Genomic DNA, 18735 nt, shown 5'->3' with positions numbered 1-18735 from the left:
TTTTATTAGTTTTAAATGAATAACCTAATTAAGCTCATTAATTAATAGCTATTAAATAGATAGTTTGGAACTACCTATTCAGAACTAATTAAACTAGACGTAGATTCAAATTCATCAGTAAGTAAATCTAAATTACTACTAATACAATAATTATATTCTTTTCATGAGCACTTGAGAAATACTTTGTAGCCATTCAATAAGATTCAATTTCCGGGTAGCGAAAACCATAACTGAGCACAATAGCCTGCTGAGACTCTTGCAAGAGGCACCAAATGATGCAACACAAAACAACTCCCTCAAACTGGTTTCAGCTGCCCACTCCACTTCAATTAATCTTATGGAAGATTTCACATGGGGCACAGCTAAATTCATACGAGAGATGAGACATACTATAGCAACAACCAAGCATTAGAAAAGTTTCACCAACTGATAAGGAGCCGATTCTTTTTGGATGCTACCTTGATGAGATGATGGTTTTTCTGTTGGGGAAGGGGGGATATGGGAAAAAGAGAATGCATTCACTTTACTGGAGGGGAGTGCAAGTATTATTCCAGTACAAAAACTCTCACTTCCCAGAAGGTGTAATGCTTCAGCACTTACAAGTTACCATCTTCCAGTAAATAAAAATACGCTCCCAATAAGAGCGACTACTTCTTGTAAAGGATAAGGATAAACAAATAGTAGATTGTGAAAAGACTGCAACAAATTTCTGACAGGAAACTGTCGGTACATTAACAAGTAAACAACAGCAATAGAAGTTCTGCCACCTAAATACTTGCTGTTTCATGTGAGCTCTTCAACCTTTTTTTCACGTCAATCAATTATCTGAAACCCAATTTCCATAACTCTTTCATGATTTCTATTTGCATGTAACGTATGAAGGAGAGAACTTAAGGCGGAAAGAGCTCAACATCCTTGGCAGATCTTATCCCTCGAAGAAGACTTTTTGCTTCTTCCTTTTCCTGCATCAGGGTCAAAGAGGTGTCACTCAGTAAATCAAAACCAATGAGTATGAAACTAATCTGAGATTAGATTAAGGAGAACAGGCTCAGGACTTACCGGGCCAGTATAATCTAGAAGACGGGTACAATACACCTCTGCTTCTTCAAACCTCTTCTGATCTTTGCAATATCTGGCCAAAAAAGACAGAGCTTCAACCATGTTTGGCCCTTCCCTTTCTTCAGCTTCCATCCTCTCCAAATCCTTCTTGTAGTAAAATGCTGCCTCTTCAAAACGACCACGTTCTCGGTGCAACTTGGCTAGCTGATGAAGTGCAATCGCTTCCCGGTCATTACAATTCACAGCCCTTTTGAAACACTTAATTGCCTCCTCAGGCATGTGAAGCTCTTCTGATTTGTAACACTGAGCCATGGCAATCCACAACCGAGAATCATTTGGCTGCAAGAACACTGACTTCTTAAAGTAATGCAGTGCATAAAAGGGCATTCCCATCATCTCATATGTCTGGCCCAAACCATACCAGGCCCGATAATCACACGGATTAATATCTACAGCCCTCCGATAGGCATCAACAGCCGCTGGGGTGTTTTTCATCTCAACATATTCGTGACCCATTAATGTCCAAGCTGATAAATAATTCTTATTTAATTTAAGCGCCCTTCTAAAATACATAACTGACTTCTCATGCTGCCCCTTGAGACTGTAATAGTTTCCAATTATACAACAAGATTCTGGTCTATATTTATCCGTCAAAAATACTCTATGTGCAAGGTAACTCAAAGCTGAGAAACACTCCTTTGCATAAAGCACATTGGAATACATATCCATGTCTTCAACTCTGTACGGGTCATTCCTCAGAAGTTCCTCAAATATAACTTCAACTTGTTCAAATTCCCTCAGACTATACTGAGCTTTAGCAATTTGAGCCTGTACGTAGTTGCTGAAACTGAAAGTTCCTTGTATATATTCATATTTTGCCAATGACTCGTTATGCAAACGAAGTTCCTGATACGCGTTGGCAAGAAAGAAGTCTTTCATCCAATGGTTAACAAGATGAAGACCATTCAGTATTTCAACTGTAGTACACAGTGACTGCAGCTCAGACCAAGCACTCCAGTTCCAAGGGTAATTGTTTACGGACTCTACAAGAACAACCCGAGCAAGACCCTCATTGCCTTTTTCCTTGAGAACGAGACCATACAGAAAAAGACAAAACGAGTCAATTGTTCCACACTTGCGAAGTCCTGACAACTCCCTCTCAAGTGAAATTAGTTCTTTATTTACAGCATCACTCTTGCCTAAAGGTCCCTCTAGTTCCATCGTCTCCTCTTCCTTACGCTTTTCACCAGCCTATTGAAGGAAAAGTAGAAAAGTATGACCAAACTGTACAGGAATCTAAGAAACCAACTTCGCCTACAACAAGCAAACTACTAAAGTTAACTTTTCAACAAGAAGCACAATCACTACACCATCCCAGATTTAAACTTTAAATTACAGCAGGTGGAGTTGAAGGTTGGCATTGAACTCAAGGATAAGCTTGTTATCATACAGAAAAAGTGAGGCCATAGTAAGTATGACCAAGCACTACAAAATCTAAGAAACTAACTTGAAAAACAAGCATGGAACCAAACTACTCAAATTTACTTTCCAACAAGAAGCAGAATGTTATCATACAGTCCGCATATTTCATTATATCATCCTCCAAGCTTCTAAAATAAAGTATTGGCTATGATCATTACAGGTCAACTAGATTTGTCAATCTTCTATTAATTTCTATAACTTCACACTTCACACAATCTTAGACATTTCAACAGCTTGAAACTTTTACAGCCAGCCCAAATTGGAACCCATAACTGAAAATTAGCCTTCCAACCCCAAAGGTGGTTCAATTGTTAAGAAGCCAAAGGAAAGTACTAAAGTCATGACATCCAAAATCCCCATTGCCAGAATTTTAGAGCATAATAGACATAGAACCTTCTTGCACTTTAAGCATTACAGGTAATGCATAATAGACATGCAAGTACACTCTACCCATTCAATGCTTTAAGCATTACAGGTAATGCATAATAACCATAGAACCTTCTTGCAAGTACATTATGATTAGGACAAAGGAACATCATTGTACTTAACCACAAAACAAATCTCAGGCTCTTGCAAATACAATTTGAACCGCAGAATGACGCTTCTCTTCATGCTTCACCAGCAACTCAATCTCAATATTTTACAGGATATACAGCCACATGCATTCTTCTCCTTTAATTTCTTTCCATTTTTCTATTTGCGCCCTTAGGATAATACACCAAAAAGAGAGGGTGGGCCACTATAAAAACTAAATTACCCCCAATCCCCTAGCTTGCATAGGCTTTCCCAACGAAAAACTTATTTTTTTTTGGAAAAAATGACATGCAACCTACCCTTTACTCTGTGTCTTGAGGTCACAGAATAGGACCCATTTTCTTTCTTAATTAGTTCTTGTTTTGAAATTTTGAGTTCAACATGATAAAACAACACGAAAAGAAATAAAGCATAACAATAGCTAGCTGATCAAATGAATATCTAAATTCCATTTGTTACTCCATCTATCAATGGTGAAAAGCTTTTGTAAACTTCAGCTCTTCTTCCCTTCATTCCCCGGGCATATAAAAATCTGAAACATGTGTTTGGGGCTAAACTGCCAGTGTTTTTAAATTTCAAAATTACAGAATAATCATTTTGGGTTGCCAAGGAAATTTGCAAGTCAGTGAGCAATCCCTTAAAGGTGCATAAACGCTCAGCTGTAGCTCATGGAATTCACACACTAATAGGAGAGTTCACATCATTACCTAGCGACAGTCATGAACAAAGTTGGTGGGCCTGCAAAGGGAAACTTTGTGCATAATTTGGAAAGTGGCACAAATTTTGAGGACTAACCAAGAAGGAAAGTATGAGATTATCAATGGGATGGAGGGAGTAGTTATTACTAATGATTTCTAGTAGAAAATAAGTAAGAGTTTGTGTATGAGAAAACTTGATATATACAAGACAAGATGGTACTGTGACAGGTCCAGCGAGCCAAATCATTGTCACTCCCAAACCCAAAATGTAAACTATATAGCAGTGTCAGGTGAAACGTATATTTAGACCACTATTAACTTTGTTAATCTTAGTCTACTGTTCAATTGAACTTGCCATTTGTCTTAGTCTAGTACTTTTTTTCATTCATATTGGGCTTCTAACTGCTTCAGGGGAAACTTTAGGTTGCCTTCTGTGAGAATTCCATGACCACTCCAACTTTCACTATTTGCACAACATCAACTGTGAACGTAGAAAAGACTAAAAGACTCAAACAAAAGTACCGATGCATGAAAGCTTGCTCCTAAACTTACACATATACAAACACTTTCCTGAAACTGGAATGCAAGGCAGCATTTATCATTCAATCGTCATAACAAATGGTACATTTCCTAAACCTAATGCTAACATCCCAAGTTAATCAAATAGCTCAAATTTCAACTTGTAACTCCACGGCAGGCAATGCAATTAATGCCTGTGCAACTGATGCAAAGTTATTCAACTTTTCATTGTTGCTACCTATTTTATTGTGGATGGATTATGTATAAACCAACAAGCTAGCAGAATCATTTCTTTTTGTGAAAGTCCAACACTTAAGACTACCTGACGCAACTAAAGAACTTAAACGTGGAAAATGTGTATTTTATGGCCGTCAGTATCTATATAATTTAACACATCACTTAAGACCAAAAGCCCAACTTGAGTGCTCCTGAAATCAAATTCAATAAACTACTTTACCATTGGAAACAACAAAAAAGGAAGAACACTCAAAATACTAGACAGAAGCAAATGTAAAGGATGAGCGAAGAAAATAACCAAATATAGCGCATAGCAGCGCAAGAACACAGCTTTCTTGCTAGTCTGCTCGCGGAGCACATGGGCTGCTCTCCGATACTCCCTGCAATCGAAATAAGACTTCGCCAACAAATAAAAATCACTCTCCACGGCGTCGTTTTCCTCCTCAGAAGCCGGTGGGGTCGATATAAATGACACGCCGGCAACGGGAGTGGAGTTAAAGGCTGACGCAGCATCCCCGGTGCCGTCAGTGCGAAACCGCCGGCGAATGCTGGAGCTGCCGCGCTGGAATCTCGTATGTGACGGGGTGTACTTTGCCGGGTCTTGCTCAATCCCCACCAACTGCTCCGCTGCCCTTAAAAAGGTTGAAATTGTGGAAACAATTATCCGAAAATAAGAAAAATGAGAAAACCCGTCATAGAAATTAAATGAAAATTAAAGTATTTTCTGGGTTCCCAGAGGGGAGATGCGGGTACCATCTGGAGGCGGAGTAGAGGCAGCGGTCACTGAGTTGGCGGATTGCTGTGCGGAGCTCTTGTCTACAGGTCTCTTTGCTCGCCATTTTCCCAATGGATCTTTTTTACTAGTTTCTATACGTTCATGCTCTCACACATAGTCAGTGTGGAATGCACGTACTTCTGGGGCGGAGATGGGGTGGTTTTAGGGGGACGAGAGGCGGAGGGCGGCGGAGGAAGGGTGGGTGGGTTTGGGGGGAAAGTGGACGCGGGCTGCTGATGTTTGATGAAATGCCTGTGTTGAAATTCAAAATTTCTGCTAATCATTTTCCTTTTCAACGAATAAATTGTTACCGTGTGAAAACACATGCGGCTCCGCTAATGTTGGGGATTGAAATGCACCACTTTGAAAATATAAGGGCTAAACATGGATAATTTGAAAATATGAAGGACTTTGTACGAAATATTTCCACTACTTTTTTCCATATTCTTCCTTTTTTCCCCTCTTCATTTTTTATGTATATCTTCTGCCACCGATGGAAGCTCCCCGCTTGCCACCGCTGGCCAGTGTCGCCACCCTCGTCCATTTCCTTTAGCAGCATGATAGAACGGTGGCGTTTTGCGGTCTCTTCTGCCACCGTCTTGCTAGTTTAAAGTATGTCAAAACTACACAAAACAGCGGTAGGCCCCAAGTTCCCCGATTTCTCCTCTGCAAAAACCCCTCTGAAACACCAGATAGCTCCTCCGCCACCGGCAGTGGCGGAGGTGGACGTGACCTCCATAACCAACCTCGTTCTCAAGGCAAACCCAGAAATTTTAACTCAAAAGCTGCCCACTCTTGTGCAATGGACCCCTGAGCTTGTCCACACGATTCTCAAACGCCTCTGGAACCATGGCCCGAAAGCTCTCCAGTTCTTCAAAGCCCTCGACTCCCATCTCTCTTACACCCACTCCGCCACCGCATTTGACTACGCCATCGACATTGCTGCCAGAATGCGGGATTACAAGACCCTATGGGCCCTTGTGGCCCAAATGCGGGCTAGAAAGCTCGGTCCCTGCCCGAAAACCTTCGCCATCATCCTCGAAAGGTATGTGGCTTCTGGCAAAGCTGATAAGGCGGTTGACGTTTTCTTGTCAATGCATAAACATGGTTGTCCTCAGGATTTGACTTCGTTCAATTCTTTTCTTGATGTGCTCTGTAAGGCGAAGCGGGCTGAAATAGCCTATAATCTGTTTAAGGTGTTTAGGAGGAAGTTTAGAGTTGATATGATTAGTTATAACATTCTCGCTAATGGGTATTGTATAATGAAGCGAACGCCAAAGGCATTGGAAATTTTGAAGGAAATGGTGGAGAGAGGATTGGAGCCAAATGTGATGACTTATAATATAATTCTTAAAGGTTTCTTTAGAGCAGGGCAAACGAAGGAAGCTTGGGAGTTTTTCTTGCAAATGAAGAGGAGAAAATGTGAGATTGATGTGGTGACTTATACTACTATGGTTCACGGTTTTGGTGTTGCAGGTGAGGTTGAGAGGTCCCGTAAGCTGTTTGATGAGATGGTTGGAGCTGGAGTGCTTCCCTCAGTAGCAACTTACAATGCTCTGATTCAAGTTTTATGTAAGAAAGACAATGTGGAAAATGCAATTTTGGTGTTTGATGAGATGTTGCGGAAGGGCTATTTACCTAACGTCACTACTTATAATGTGCTCATTAGAGGTTTGTGTCATGTCGGTAAAATGGACAGGGCAGTTGAGTATATGGACAAGATGAAAGAAGATGAGTGTGAGCCTAATGTTCAGACATACAATCTTGTAATTCGATATTATTGTGATGATGGAGAATTTGAGAAGGCCTTCGAATTGTTTGAGAAAATGGGTAGTGGGCATTGCTTACCTAACTTAGATACTTATAACATCTTGATCAGTGCAATGTTTGTCAGAAAGAAATCAGATGATTTGGTGGTGGCAGGAAAGTTGTTGATAGAAATGATTGACAGAGGATTTCTGCCTCAAAGGTTTACTTTCAACCGCATTCTGAATGGCCTTTTGCTTACAGGTAATCAAGAATTTGCTAGAGAGATTTTACGACTGCAAAGCAGATCTGGCCGGGTTCCTCGTCATTTCAGACTATGATTGTGTTGCATTACCTCAGGCAAAGTATGTTTGCTTTAATGATTGCAATGGCCCAACCTTTTCCATTGGCATGCAAGTTTGTCTTCTGCATTGTCTTCACTTGATATACTTGAGGTTTAGGATTTGACGAAACTTCAGCTTAATTTTTGAACTGAAAACTAATTATTGTGTTCTATGACACTAGCAGTGCCAGATGAAAGACAATTTTGTTACATTCATGTCTTGGAGTGAAATATTTAGACTGAACTTTGGAACTATCAATGATCAAATTGTTGAAAATGCGAACTTTTGCTTCTTTGTTTGGGTCAATTCCTTGTGGCAAACTGTATTTATAAATAGGATCGTTTTCCAGTTCTGGGCATGTTATACATATTGTTTTGAAGCTTATATTCTTGGAAATAGATGATTTTATCCTTGATAGCATTTTTTTTGGTTGCACTGGTTTGCATTTGGAGAATTTCTTTCACTTGACTGTTGCCACAATCACCTTTGTGTCAATATATCATATCTGCACGAACAAAATTTTCTTTTATGACTATTTGCTTACTAGGCTTCTTTCTCAAGATTGGATTAACAAAGGTCTATAATTGTAACATTTTACATGAATTGTTAGCATATTTCCTGTGAGCCAGTTAAAGGTTGGGACCTTGAGAAATGAGTCTATCAGTGGGACATCCTGTTTGTGCTTATGTTTCTGTCTTATCTAATTCAGCTTAATTCAAGAAACAGAAACTTGTTTCTCCATTCTACTAGTTATCTAATTCAGCTTTTCTTGTTGAGACTGAGAATAGGAGAGGAAGTATTCAGTAAATGATGGAATTGTGCCATCGAAAGGAAAGGCATGGTGGAACTTTTGCAAACCTTGTGATGATTGTTTCTGCCTTAGGTACTTCTGTTCTTTCCTTTATATTCTTTAACATGGGTACTCTCTTCTGCATTTGGAGTCCATTTGCTGTGTGTTTTTTGGAGTGGGAAGTACCTAATGAAGGATTGGCCTTACAGTTCTGGAGCAAGGGAGGAACTTACCTATTGCTGATTGCGTTAACTTAAGAACATGCATGCTTTTGTATTACTCTATCACAATTGCTTGTAAGTCAAAATTGCGAAGAAAATAGGCAATCAATTTGTAAGATTCTCATTTTTGCTTTTGTACCATCCAGTCAATAAAGAACTTAAAGAAAGAAGAAGATATAGATCATGTTAATATCCTTTTGGAGATAAATGATAAGAAAGCCAGTGAAGGATGGAATTACAGACAGTAAAATGCCGAGTTTATATATAGGCTGCAGAAAACTAATGGTCTAAAGCCTACAGGAAGTTCTTGATCATACACCACAGTGGTGTAGCTGAGCATTTTGCTACATTTTCAATGTTAGCAAGGGGTTATTCCATCTTATTACTGTCTCAGTTAAGAAATCAACAGTTGCTTTATTATCCATATCAGAAGTTGTACATGGTATTGTATATGTCGTTTATTCTATCTATGAAGTACTCGAGTTGGTGTTTGTCACTGGACTAAGTTGTGAAATTCTTGGTACATGTCAGCTTTTAGCTGAAGAGTTGAAGATGGAAGTGAAACTATGGCTTTCCAGATTGCCACCATATTGCTCAGCTTTGCTTAGGTAGGTGAAAACCTGGAAGGTACTATATTGATTGGAATGCAAAACCTGGACTATTCCTTTTGTCATGCAAATGATAGTACCTTTTGCCGACTTGCAGGATACTGGTATCTTTATCCCAGGCCTATGCTACTAGCATCTGATCCTATTTCACTGTAGTTTGTGTAATGTATCAAAATAGGGGTGCTTACCATTCTATTTCTTGATCACTTGATTGTTATTCTTGGAACAAATTCTGTTCTTATTTGCCCATGCCAAACGTACCAACACCAGCATATTTCCCTTGGACAAGTTCTAAGAGATGTGATTCTCATTATGGACATCTGAGATCAATAAAACCTATGAAAAGGCCTTCGTCCCTTGGGTCACTTCTTGATAAGTCCTTATTTGTTTCTCCATTTCTTTGAGGATGCATTTTGTAGTTCATTCTAGTTTATTATTGAATTGGTGATCATCTCTCAAGATTTGGAGAATTGAGAATTTATGCCCCAATTGATCAAAGTCCCTCTGATCTTTTGCATTACTATTTCTCAGAGGCTGTTTTAAGTGTGATGCTTCAAGTATCTTGCGCTCAAGAAAGTTGATTTCAGTAGCTGGTGGATTGCAAAGTCAATTGCAAGAGAGAGTATACAGCAAGTGATAAGAACGATATTGTCCGGTGATTCATGCAGGGGCCTGGTGCAGTTGTTGAAGGAGATGCTACGAGATCCCCTCTGGTGTCTGAAACCTGCTGGGCATAATTCAAGTTGAATTGGGCTGTTGGATTTTGCTTCAGGGGCTGTAGTGATCTACATTTAGTGGTCAAATGCATACTATTTCTTTGAATCCGACTGTTAATATCTAGGGATCATCTTGCATTCTTAAACTGCATACTCCTGTATTTCTCATAACTGAACCATAGATGAAGGGTGTACTAGAGATCGTCAAACCGTGAACAACATAGTGCAGATATCCTATCCTACATGTAGGACTTTCAAGGTAGCTAGTGAGGATCTCAATGTGAAGTTAGTAATGAATGTGAAACATTTTCCGAGTCATTGGAGAGTAATACAGGACATGAGCTTATCCATCTGGTTTCTAAGGCGTAGGGATCGCCCCCAGTCACCCGCTCCCCGCCCCGCCCTACTTCCCCCGCCGGGGGAAAGTTTATAATTAATAAAAGTATATAATTTGTAATTTAGTATAAATGTATAATTAGTAAAAAGTATCTAGTAGAATAAATGTAGATTAGTAAAAATTGTAATTAGTTATTTAGCATAAGTATATTGGTATAACTAATCAATAATTTGTATTAATATAAATATATAATTATTAGTATAACTAATAATATTAATTATATTACACATGCATAATTTGATATTTATAACTAATAATATTAAATATGTTATGCATATAATTAATATATATATATATTATTTAAGCAGGGGATGGGATCGGGGTATAGTCCCCCGTTTCGTTTTTCAATGGAGGGAGCGTTTTATCTCCATTCTAGGGGTATCTGTCCCAATTGTCATCTCTATGAAGGCAGCCAAGGAATAAAAGAGCAACTCTCAAAGCAACATAAAACCTCCTTCTTGTTGTCGGTTCCTTGAGTTTGTACTCCTATTTATTTTGTTGACAAGCAACCCTTTGTTCACATATCATTATTGAAAATTTTGTTCAAAAAGAAAATTATAAAGGTTTATACTAAATGATCACTATTTTAGGTGGACACCATTTGCATGTACATGTTCATGGAAACGTTGTAACATCGAGTAAGATTGAATAGTGAAGTTAATTAACAATAATAAAAAGTTTGGCGCCTAATTCCAATATAATGAGATGAGGGTCCCAATTCATGTCAATTGAAAATTGTAATTGATAAGTATGTCGATGTTACACTTTTTGGATTTTGAATGGAAAAAACACACTAAATTTATTTAGTAGATAGAATAACATGGCATGTGATGTTTGATTAAAGCTGCAAACGAACTGAGTCGAGTCGAGTTTTGGCCTAATCAAGTCGAACCTCGATATAATTTCATTGAACTTGAATTCGAGCTTAAACTCGACGAGCTGACAATTTCAAGCCCGAGCTCGAGCTCGAGCTCGACTTGATTCGAGCCGAGCTTAAGCTCGAAAAAAAAATAATTATATTTATATTTTTAAAAAATAAATAAAATAATATTTTTTTCTTAATAAATAATAAAATATTAAGGATATATATGTAATTTTATTATTAAAATTTAAAAATATAAAATATATATATACTCAAAATAAAAAAAAAATATACTTAAAATAAAAAATTTTAAAATATATATATATATACTCGACGCTCGCGAGATAAAAAAATTTTAAATATATATATATATATATATATATACTCGACGCTCGCGAGCTAACGATCTTAATATTTTGAACTTGAGTTCGAGCTCGATTTCGACTCGATTCGTTTATAGCCATATGTTTGATCATATTCCTAAATGTAACAAACGTTTCTAGTTTCAATAAAACCATCTCCAATCATAAAAACTAACTATTACCCCTTCCCCTCCTCCTCAAAAGGAGCTAAGAATTTGTCATCTAAGATTTGACGGTGAACATTAAACCTTGTATGTTCGAGGATAAGTCATAGGTTCCTTTGAGTTTTAGAAATTTAATGTACACGACTACTCTTTTCGTATCAATGTCAACTCAACTGTTATAGGGTGAGCACTAATAAGTGCAATTTCTTGGAAGGTTTTTTGGCTTATCTGATATATTACACAATTAATTAAGCAGTAAACACTCCAAATCATACTAGTATTATGTAGTTGTAGTATTTTATAAAGATACTAATAAAAAAAGCCCCACATGGTTGGGTTCGTTAGTTAGGGAAGTGGGGCAGGAACAGTTCCTCGAACAGTTTAACATTTTTTTTTTGATGTTTTATAATTTTATGTAAATTTTTTGTACGTTTTTATAACATGAGATGTGATATTTTGTTACTGTTCATATGGATCTCATATATAATAATAATTGTGTTTCTATTATTAAGTTTTATGAGTAATTGACGTAGAATTATACATCGTTCAAAACGGTTATCACTGACGACAAGAGTTCGTGCCCTTGATTCGTTAGTTAGGTTAGGTTAGGTTAGGAAGTCATGGTCAGCCCTGGTATTCATTCCCGTGCCTGGGCTGGAGCTGAGTTGACCAGATAAATTGCCGCCGATTGACGTTGGAATTGTGGAAGGCCAAAATGGTAAATAACATCTCCGCTCATACAGGCCGGCCGCGCTTCGGATTTTTAGTACCCACCCCCAAAAAAATAAAATAAAATAAAATAAAAAAGGGAGTTGGCGCTTTCATTCGAACTTTCAAAATCCCTCCTTTCATTCCCAGATCTCCTTTTCTAATTCCGCCAAAATCCCTATTTCTCTTTGTCCTCTTCTTCTTAACGGCTCTCTCTTTCTCTCTCGCATTACTCGCACAGTAGTAGCAGCAGCAGAAGAAGAATGGGAATGGAGTTGCTGCCCTCAGCAAATCAAGCGTACGAAGCAGCTGCTGCTGCCGCTGCTGGAGGTAGTGGTGGCGGCGGCGGTGGATCTCAACACATTTATTGCCGTAAACAGAAATCTCTCGGCCTCTTATGCTCCAAGTACTACTGCTACCACCACTACCTTTTCTTCTTCTTCTTCTTTCTCCGCTATTCATGTCCTTTTCCAATTTTCATTTCTACTGCCGCATAGTACTATCAATTTTCGTGTTTCATTTTTTACAGACGGAAAATTGTCTGATACATGTATCTTGAATGCAATAATGTAGTTTCTTGAGATTATACGATAGGGAAGGTGTCGAGACTATAGGCCTTGACGACGCCGCTGCTCGTTTGGGTAGGTACCTTGCTTCTCATCTCCAATTTTCACTTACTTCCTTCGCCATTTTCCCTTTCTTCTTCCTCTTTTTTTTTTTTTGTTTGTTTGTTAATTTTCCCCTGCACGTGAATTAGTAGCAGCAAGAGATGTTCCTTTTCGGATTCTTCCAATTGACTATATTAATTCTATTACTATGATGTTAGGGGTTGAGAGGCGGCGGATCTATGACATAGTCAATGTCTTGGAGAGTGTTGGTGTAAGACTCTCTTTCTTTCTTTTTTCCCTCTCTTTTTTTTCAGATTTATAGTATTACTATATTTTTATACTTCAGTCTAGGCCTTCTAAAATTAAATGAATTGGGCCAAAAAAACCTGACCTTGCTGTCTTGGAATTTTCATCGGCTCAGGTTCTTGCTAGGAAGGCCAAAAATCGCTATACTTGGAAAGGTTTTGGCGCAATTCCTTCTGCCTTGCAACTTCTTAAGGTTGGTTGGTTGGTTGTCTTCTTTCTTTTTCTTCCTCCCTTGTCATGTTTAATCTTTCTTGTGGGAAAATGGTACTCAACTGTGCTCTCATGGTGTCATAGGAACAAGGTATGGTGACGAATGAGAATGCAAATGATGGAACTTCGTCTGTAAAAGTATGCTTGGCCATTTTCATAACTCTTCTTCCTTCCAGTTTCCTGCCATATTTTGTGCTCTTGTATGATATGTGTACCATTTTCTCCTTTTAGACTTCAGATGATGAGGAGGACGATACCTACTCAAATCTTAGCAACTACTCGAGTCAGAATCACAACTTCAACCCCATTTCTGCTCCAAAGCTTCCACAGTCATCCAAATATGGTACTACTATTTGCTTATTGTGCGGTCAGTTTTGTGCTAGACTTCTATCTGAATTGTTAGACTAATTTATCATCCTGTACTTCAGCTGACAACAGGAAAGAGAAGTCTTTGGCATTGCTCACCCAAAACTTTGTTAAGCTATTCCTTTGTATGGATGTAAGTGAAACCACGGTTTGAATGATTAATCTTTCCTGCTGGCGTAATCAGTCACACTGTTCAGCTTTTGGGTGCCTGAATTGATTTATGTTCTTGTAGATGGACATGATTTCTCTTGATGATGCTGCAAAGATATTGCTTAAGAATGGAAAGGATCCTGCAATGACAAGAAGTAATTACCTTGTCAATTTGACTTTCATTGTATTTGGTAGATATCTGGATGTGGATGATAACATTGTTTTCCATGATGTGCTGCAGGTAAAGTCAGAAGGCTGTATGACATTGCCAATGTGTTGGCTTCAATGAAATTTATTGAGAAGGTAATCCCATCTTTTCTAGTATGTGTATAGTAATGCACAGGACTCAAGGAAAATATCCCAGTCATGTAGAATGGTTAAGATTTTATATGGCATTGGTGCAAGAACATTAAACTGTATTCAAACTATGAGTTGGAGAGCATGGAACTTCTTAGGATTTGGAGCGAAGCTTTAATGGCAACATTTATGTATTAATCACCTGTCATTTGCATGACGTGCAGACGCATCATCCAGAAACAAGAAAACCTGCTTTTAGATGGTTGGGTATGAAAGGTATATCTGAAAGCGGAGCTGATCCTTCGGCTATTGATGGGTCTAAGAAAAGGGCATTTGGGATGGATCTGACAAATATGACAGTTAAGAGGAGTAAGGTGGAACCGGTGGGGGATGGAGGATTGCAACAGGGCATGAAGGTACAACTTAAAGCACAAGTAAAACGTGAGGCTTTGGAAGATGAGGTTCTTCGACCAAAATTGCAGATTGACTCAAGAGCCAGCACAAGAAGTTACCGGTTTGGTCCTTTTGCCCCTGTGAATGCACCGCAAGTTGCAGCTTCTGAGGATAACAAAGAAACACAGAGTCATGATTGGGAAAGTCTAGCAGCTACTTATCGCCCTCAGTACCATAATCAAGGTATTATGCTTGATTACACAATAAAGTACATTTGACCGTATAAGCCTTCAGGAAACCTATAAATGAGGCATTCCAGTAACAGTTTTAAATGTGCAGTTTTTCTCTTTTCCAGTTTCTCCATTTTGTGCTGTTTGGTGTGTTGGATAGTTGCATGTTTCGACTAGAATTCTATGCTTAGGTGATTACTTAGATGTTATTCTTACATTGATACTTCTCGACATACAGATTACGTTTTACAATGATTGTTACTTCCTATAGTCTATTGCCTTGTGTTAAGCTACCTGTCCATTTTGTGATTACATCCTCTTCTTCAAGTAGGAGGGATTATAAGTAGGAGATCCTGGGTTCAAGACCTCATACTTGCCCAAAAAAAAAAGAACTATCATGCACTCAGTCATAAATTTCAATTTTTGAGATTGTCCGTTTACCAGTTTTCTATACAGCCATCATATTGTCGATCAGATTTCAATTAAAAAATGATAGGATCTGAATAACTTGATGATGGTAGGTATATACCTTTTGTCCATTGAACCCTAAAGGAGCCTGATGTGATTCATTACTAATAGAATTTTGGTGCTTCTGATGTTTCAGCTTTGAGAGATCTTTTTGCACATTATGTGGAAGCTTGGAAATCTTGGTACACTGAAGTTGCTGAGATCCCAATACAACTGATCTCCTAAAACTTGCTTTTTGTATAGTCATTACCTGTATTCAGAAAGCACGGCAACTAAGCTCTGAGATTCATTTCATGGCACAGAGTAGATATTCTGATCCTGTATGCATAATCTCCATGCATCAGCCACAAAGCTTACACTCTGTAAAACTCAAATTCAATATTGATTTCAATAATACATTACAAGAGTGAAGCTCCTTATACTCTTCTTCATTGAGCTTTTACTTGTTTATGTCTGTTTGGTATTAGCTTTACACCCTGTAAGCTCAAATTCAATATTTATTTCAATAATACATCACTAGAATGATGCTCCATATACTCTTCTTTGAGCTTTTACTTCTTTATGTCTGTTTGGTGTTAGCTTTAGTTTAATCTTGGCCATGTTCAGTGCACCAGTTAATAGTCATCTATCAACGTCCGACTTTTGGACATATAGTTGATTTATGCTCATCTCTGAAACGCTAACTCTTCACCCAACTTTTCATTTGTGGATTTAAAGCAGAGAGCACTTATGTTTTGAAGAGATCACTCAGCTGTAGTTTTCAGAACTGTTGTAAGGTGTTAATTTTATCTATTTGTCTATATTATCAATGCGGAAAGGAGCTTAAAGTCTGAAGCTTGAGTTGTTTTCTTTGGATCAGAAGTTCTTGTAAGCTGAGTCCTTCAAAGTATACAACCCTAGAAAGTGCTTTGATGAACATTCTAACTTAAGATTTACAGTATCTAATCGATGATGTCTGGAAAGTCAATACATGCTTAGAAAAAGTAAAATACGGACCTCTAAGCAAAGGCTTTTGACAAAATCTGGAAGGACTGTTTCAAAGATTGCTGCTGGACACTGGACAACTCGTTGAGTATATTATGAAAAAAAAAAAATTGGTTCTGCAAGTTGGATTCATATACGAACTCATAAGAGCATAAATGAATGTCCACTTGAATTTAATTGAATCGTCACCATTTTTGTTTACTTGTAGCAAAATATTGTAAGTACAGTTGGTCTGTACTATCATTATTCAGTCCTGGTATGTCATCATCTGGCTAACTATGTGGTGGTAACTCTTGTTTTGTGGTATAGTTTATGGTAGGGCTCAAATAAATAAGTAAAGGGAGAGCCTTTTGCAGGGACCTGTAGTTACTTTGCGAGGAGAATTAGCAAGGACATGATTAATCTAGAAAAAGAGGTGTATTCTTTTAGTCAAAGCATTAATCTTAATAGGGCCATCCTGAAATTTATGTTGTGAAGGCAATGGCAATCATTCTTAATTTATCCATTGGTTACGCCATAGGCCAACAAGCTTTACATCCAGCAAAGGAGAATCTTAATGCCTTAATAATCACCAGGCCTATGTTTCCCCTCTTTGACTAATCATTTACTCGGGACAGGATCACCAATCATGAAACTTTTCATCTGATGTATCCTTAGTACCAAGGTAAAAACCGTCCGTCTGTACGTGCCAGTAACATGAAATGGTCGGAACTTCTTGTGCAGGTCCAGCTTCAGCTGCACTCAGACAGTGCCCATCTACGTCTTTATCATAGGCGTTGAACTCTTGTTGTTTGGGATCCCACCAAAAGTGGCAAGAGTAGGTAGGCTGTCCGGTCGAATCTGCAAGAAAGACGGTGTTAAATTCGCTTCTAACTGGAAGCGATACGTTGCCGAAATCAAGACCTTTGGATGATTGACAATGAACAACTAATGCAGGGGAGTCATTTGTGAGGGAATTGTTGATGTGGAGGAACACTTGCTTGTATGAACCATCACCCTCAAATTCAATGGAGCAAGAAACCTGCAGACGTAATTGAGCAAGGAAACAAAGAGAAATGGCAAGCTTGAGTACAAATTTGCTAGCACTACTCATGATGTTAGATGGTGTTTTCCGTTGGGTGGATGTGGATGGATCTACTCCGGAAGAGCCCTTGTATACCAGTCCATTGTGGAATTACGTTCTTGTTCTTCATTTTTTTGGTAAAAAATTTAATCTTCTTATTTTCTTTCTATAGAAAGCTTGTACATTCATGTAGGATGCATATCAGCATAAATGACGAGGTTTAATTACCTGGATATTGTTCTTCTAATTAGAAATTCAATTTCTACCCGAACTTCTCTCTCTCTCTCTCTCTTTTTGTTTTTAAATTGTTTATCCAAATAGCAACTTTATGTTTTAATAATGGGAAAATCGTCCAAAACGTCCCTCACATTTTGTAAAATAATTTTTTCGTCTTTCATTCTTAAAAGTGTAATTTTATGTCCCTTACATATTTATATCGGTCAAATTTAGTCCCTAACTAGGTTTCCGATCATTTTTTGGCCGGAATCCATCACGTGCAAGGCACGTGATCATTTTTTAAGAGTAAACTTGTCAAATTATATTTTACATAATCTGATTTATAGTCCTCCACATTTTATAAAATAAATTTTTTCGTCCCTCACATTTTATAAAATAATTTTTTCGTCCCTCACATTTCACAAAATGAATTTCTCCATCCCTCACATTTTAAAAAATGAATATTTCGATCCCTCACTAATTGGTAGGGTATGATATTTCTTTTTTTGTCAACACAATGGATGTTCGGGCTTTCGGCCCAACTAGTCCTACTGTGCCCAAGTCGCCGCTTCCCAAGAGACTTGAGACGGTAGAAGGAGTCGAACTCTAACCATACGGCCTGGGACCTAATGAGGCAACCCCAGTACCAGCCGAGCCGACCCTGAGAGCATGTAGGGTATGGTATGGTAAATGATTAGAGAACGTGTAGTCATTGATTCGGGTTCAATCAATCAGTCAATGAAATCAGGTACCTGCTACGCATTTGAGTTCCTAACCAAATTTCTTACCAAGGAAGGCAATGTGTGGGTATTACTATTACCATTATCCACCTGTCTAGGCTGCAGGTTCCTTCCCCACGGTGGATGGTTCCATTATTATACTACTACTCATTCCTAACAACTTTTTTTTTATTGATTCTAATCCATATGATAAGAATGCTTAATTTGATCAACATCAACATCCTTAATTCCAATGGCCCTAATGGGCAACAAAATAAGATGACATAAAGATAAATTTCATAACTATAGCAGAATCCTAGGATTGACTAAAGAAAAAGAATGGGTAGGTTATTCATCTATTGCGACAGCAACAAATGGGTAGTTCTGGATGGATTTTGGGCTTGTTAAGACGGAGCCGGGTGTTGTAAAGGCCGATTTAAAAAAGTGGTGGGCCAAAAACACCTCGTTTTGTGATGGCAAAAAATGTCCGGTCTGAAATATGG

The 18735-nt window shown here is 38.2% G+C and overlaps 3 protein-coding genes across 10 annotated transcripts; 2 read left to right on the top strand and 1 right to left on the bottom strand.

Moving 5' to 3' along the window:
- Window positions 1-499: 499 nt before the first annotated feature.
- On the bottom strand, window positions 500-5564 carry LOC113740390 (anaphase-promoting complex subunit 8). Its single transcript, XM_027268009.2, has 4 exons — window positions 5283-5564; window positions 4828-5161; window positions 1060-2310; window positions 500-962 (listed from the first exon to the last, which is right to left on the bottom strand). The coding sequence occupies exons 1-4, from the start codon at window positions 5366-5368 to the stop codon at window positions 891-893; spliced, it is 1743 nt and encodes a 580-aa protein (XP_027123810.2). The 5' UTR covers window positions 5369-5564; the 3' UTR covers window positions 500-890.
- On the top strand, window positions 5564-10079 carry LOC113740391 (pentatricopeptide repeat-containing protein At1g74900, mitochondrial-like). 7 transcript variants are annotated; one of them, XM_072046371.1, is made up of 4 exons: window positions 5564-7314; window positions 8183-8277; window positions 8937-9013; window positions 9545-10079. In XM_072046371.1, the coding sequence occupies exons 1-2, from the start codon at window positions 5919-5921 to the stop codon at window positions 8203-8205; spliced, it is 1419 nt and encodes a 472-aa protein (XP_071902472.1). In that variant the 5' UTR covers window positions 5564-5918; the 3' UTR covers window positions 8206-8277; window positions 8937-9013; window positions 9545-10079. The 7 variants fall into 7 exon arrangements, with proteins under 7 accessions (XP_071902472.1, XP_071902473.1, XP_027123812.1 ...); XM_027268011.2 differs by having other exon boundaries at window positions 5565-7415; window positions 8172-8277; XM_027268010.2 differs by having other exon boundaries at window positions 5567-7415.
- A 2014-nt stretch (window positions 10080-12093) lies between these two features.
- LOC113740393 (E2F transcription factor-like E2FE) lies at window positions 12094-17568 on the top strand. 2 transcript variants are annotated; one of them, XM_027268014.2, is made up of 12 exons: window positions 12094-12232; window positions 12464-12628; window positions 12796-12863; window positions 13049-13101; window positions 13252-13329; window positions 13431-13484; window positions 13578-13689; window positions 13775-13845; window positions 13945-14017; window positions 14104-14165; window positions 14384-14795; window positions 15387-15676. In XM_027268014.2, the coding sequence occupies exons 2-12, from the start codon at window positions 12486-12488 to the stop codon at window positions 15473-15475; spliced, it is 1215 nt and encodes a 404-aa protein (XP_027123815.2). In that variant the 5' UTR covers window positions 12094-12232; window positions 12464-12485; the 3' UTR covers window positions 15476-15676. The 2 variants fall into 2 exon arrangements, with proteins under 2 accessions (XP_027123815.2, XP_027123817.2); XM_027268016.2 differs by lacking the exons at window positions 12094-12232; window positions 15387-15676 and adding an exon at window positions 16958-17568 and having other exon boundaries at window positions 12268-12628.
- The last annotated feature ends 1167 nt before the right edge of the window (window positions 17569-18735 follow it).

The sequence above is a fragment of the Coffea arabica genome, chromosome 4c (genome assembly GCF_036785885.1).
Source record: "Coffea arabica cultivar ET-39 chromosome 4c, Coffea Arabica ET-39 HiFi, whole genome shotgun sequence".
Lineage (NCBI taxonomy): Eukaryota > Viridiplantae > Streptophyta > Magnoliopsida > Gentianales > Rubiaceae > Coffea > Coffea arabica.
The sequence above is the reverse complement of the archived record's forward strand: the minus strand, read 5'-3'. Positions and strand labels throughout refer to the sequence as shown.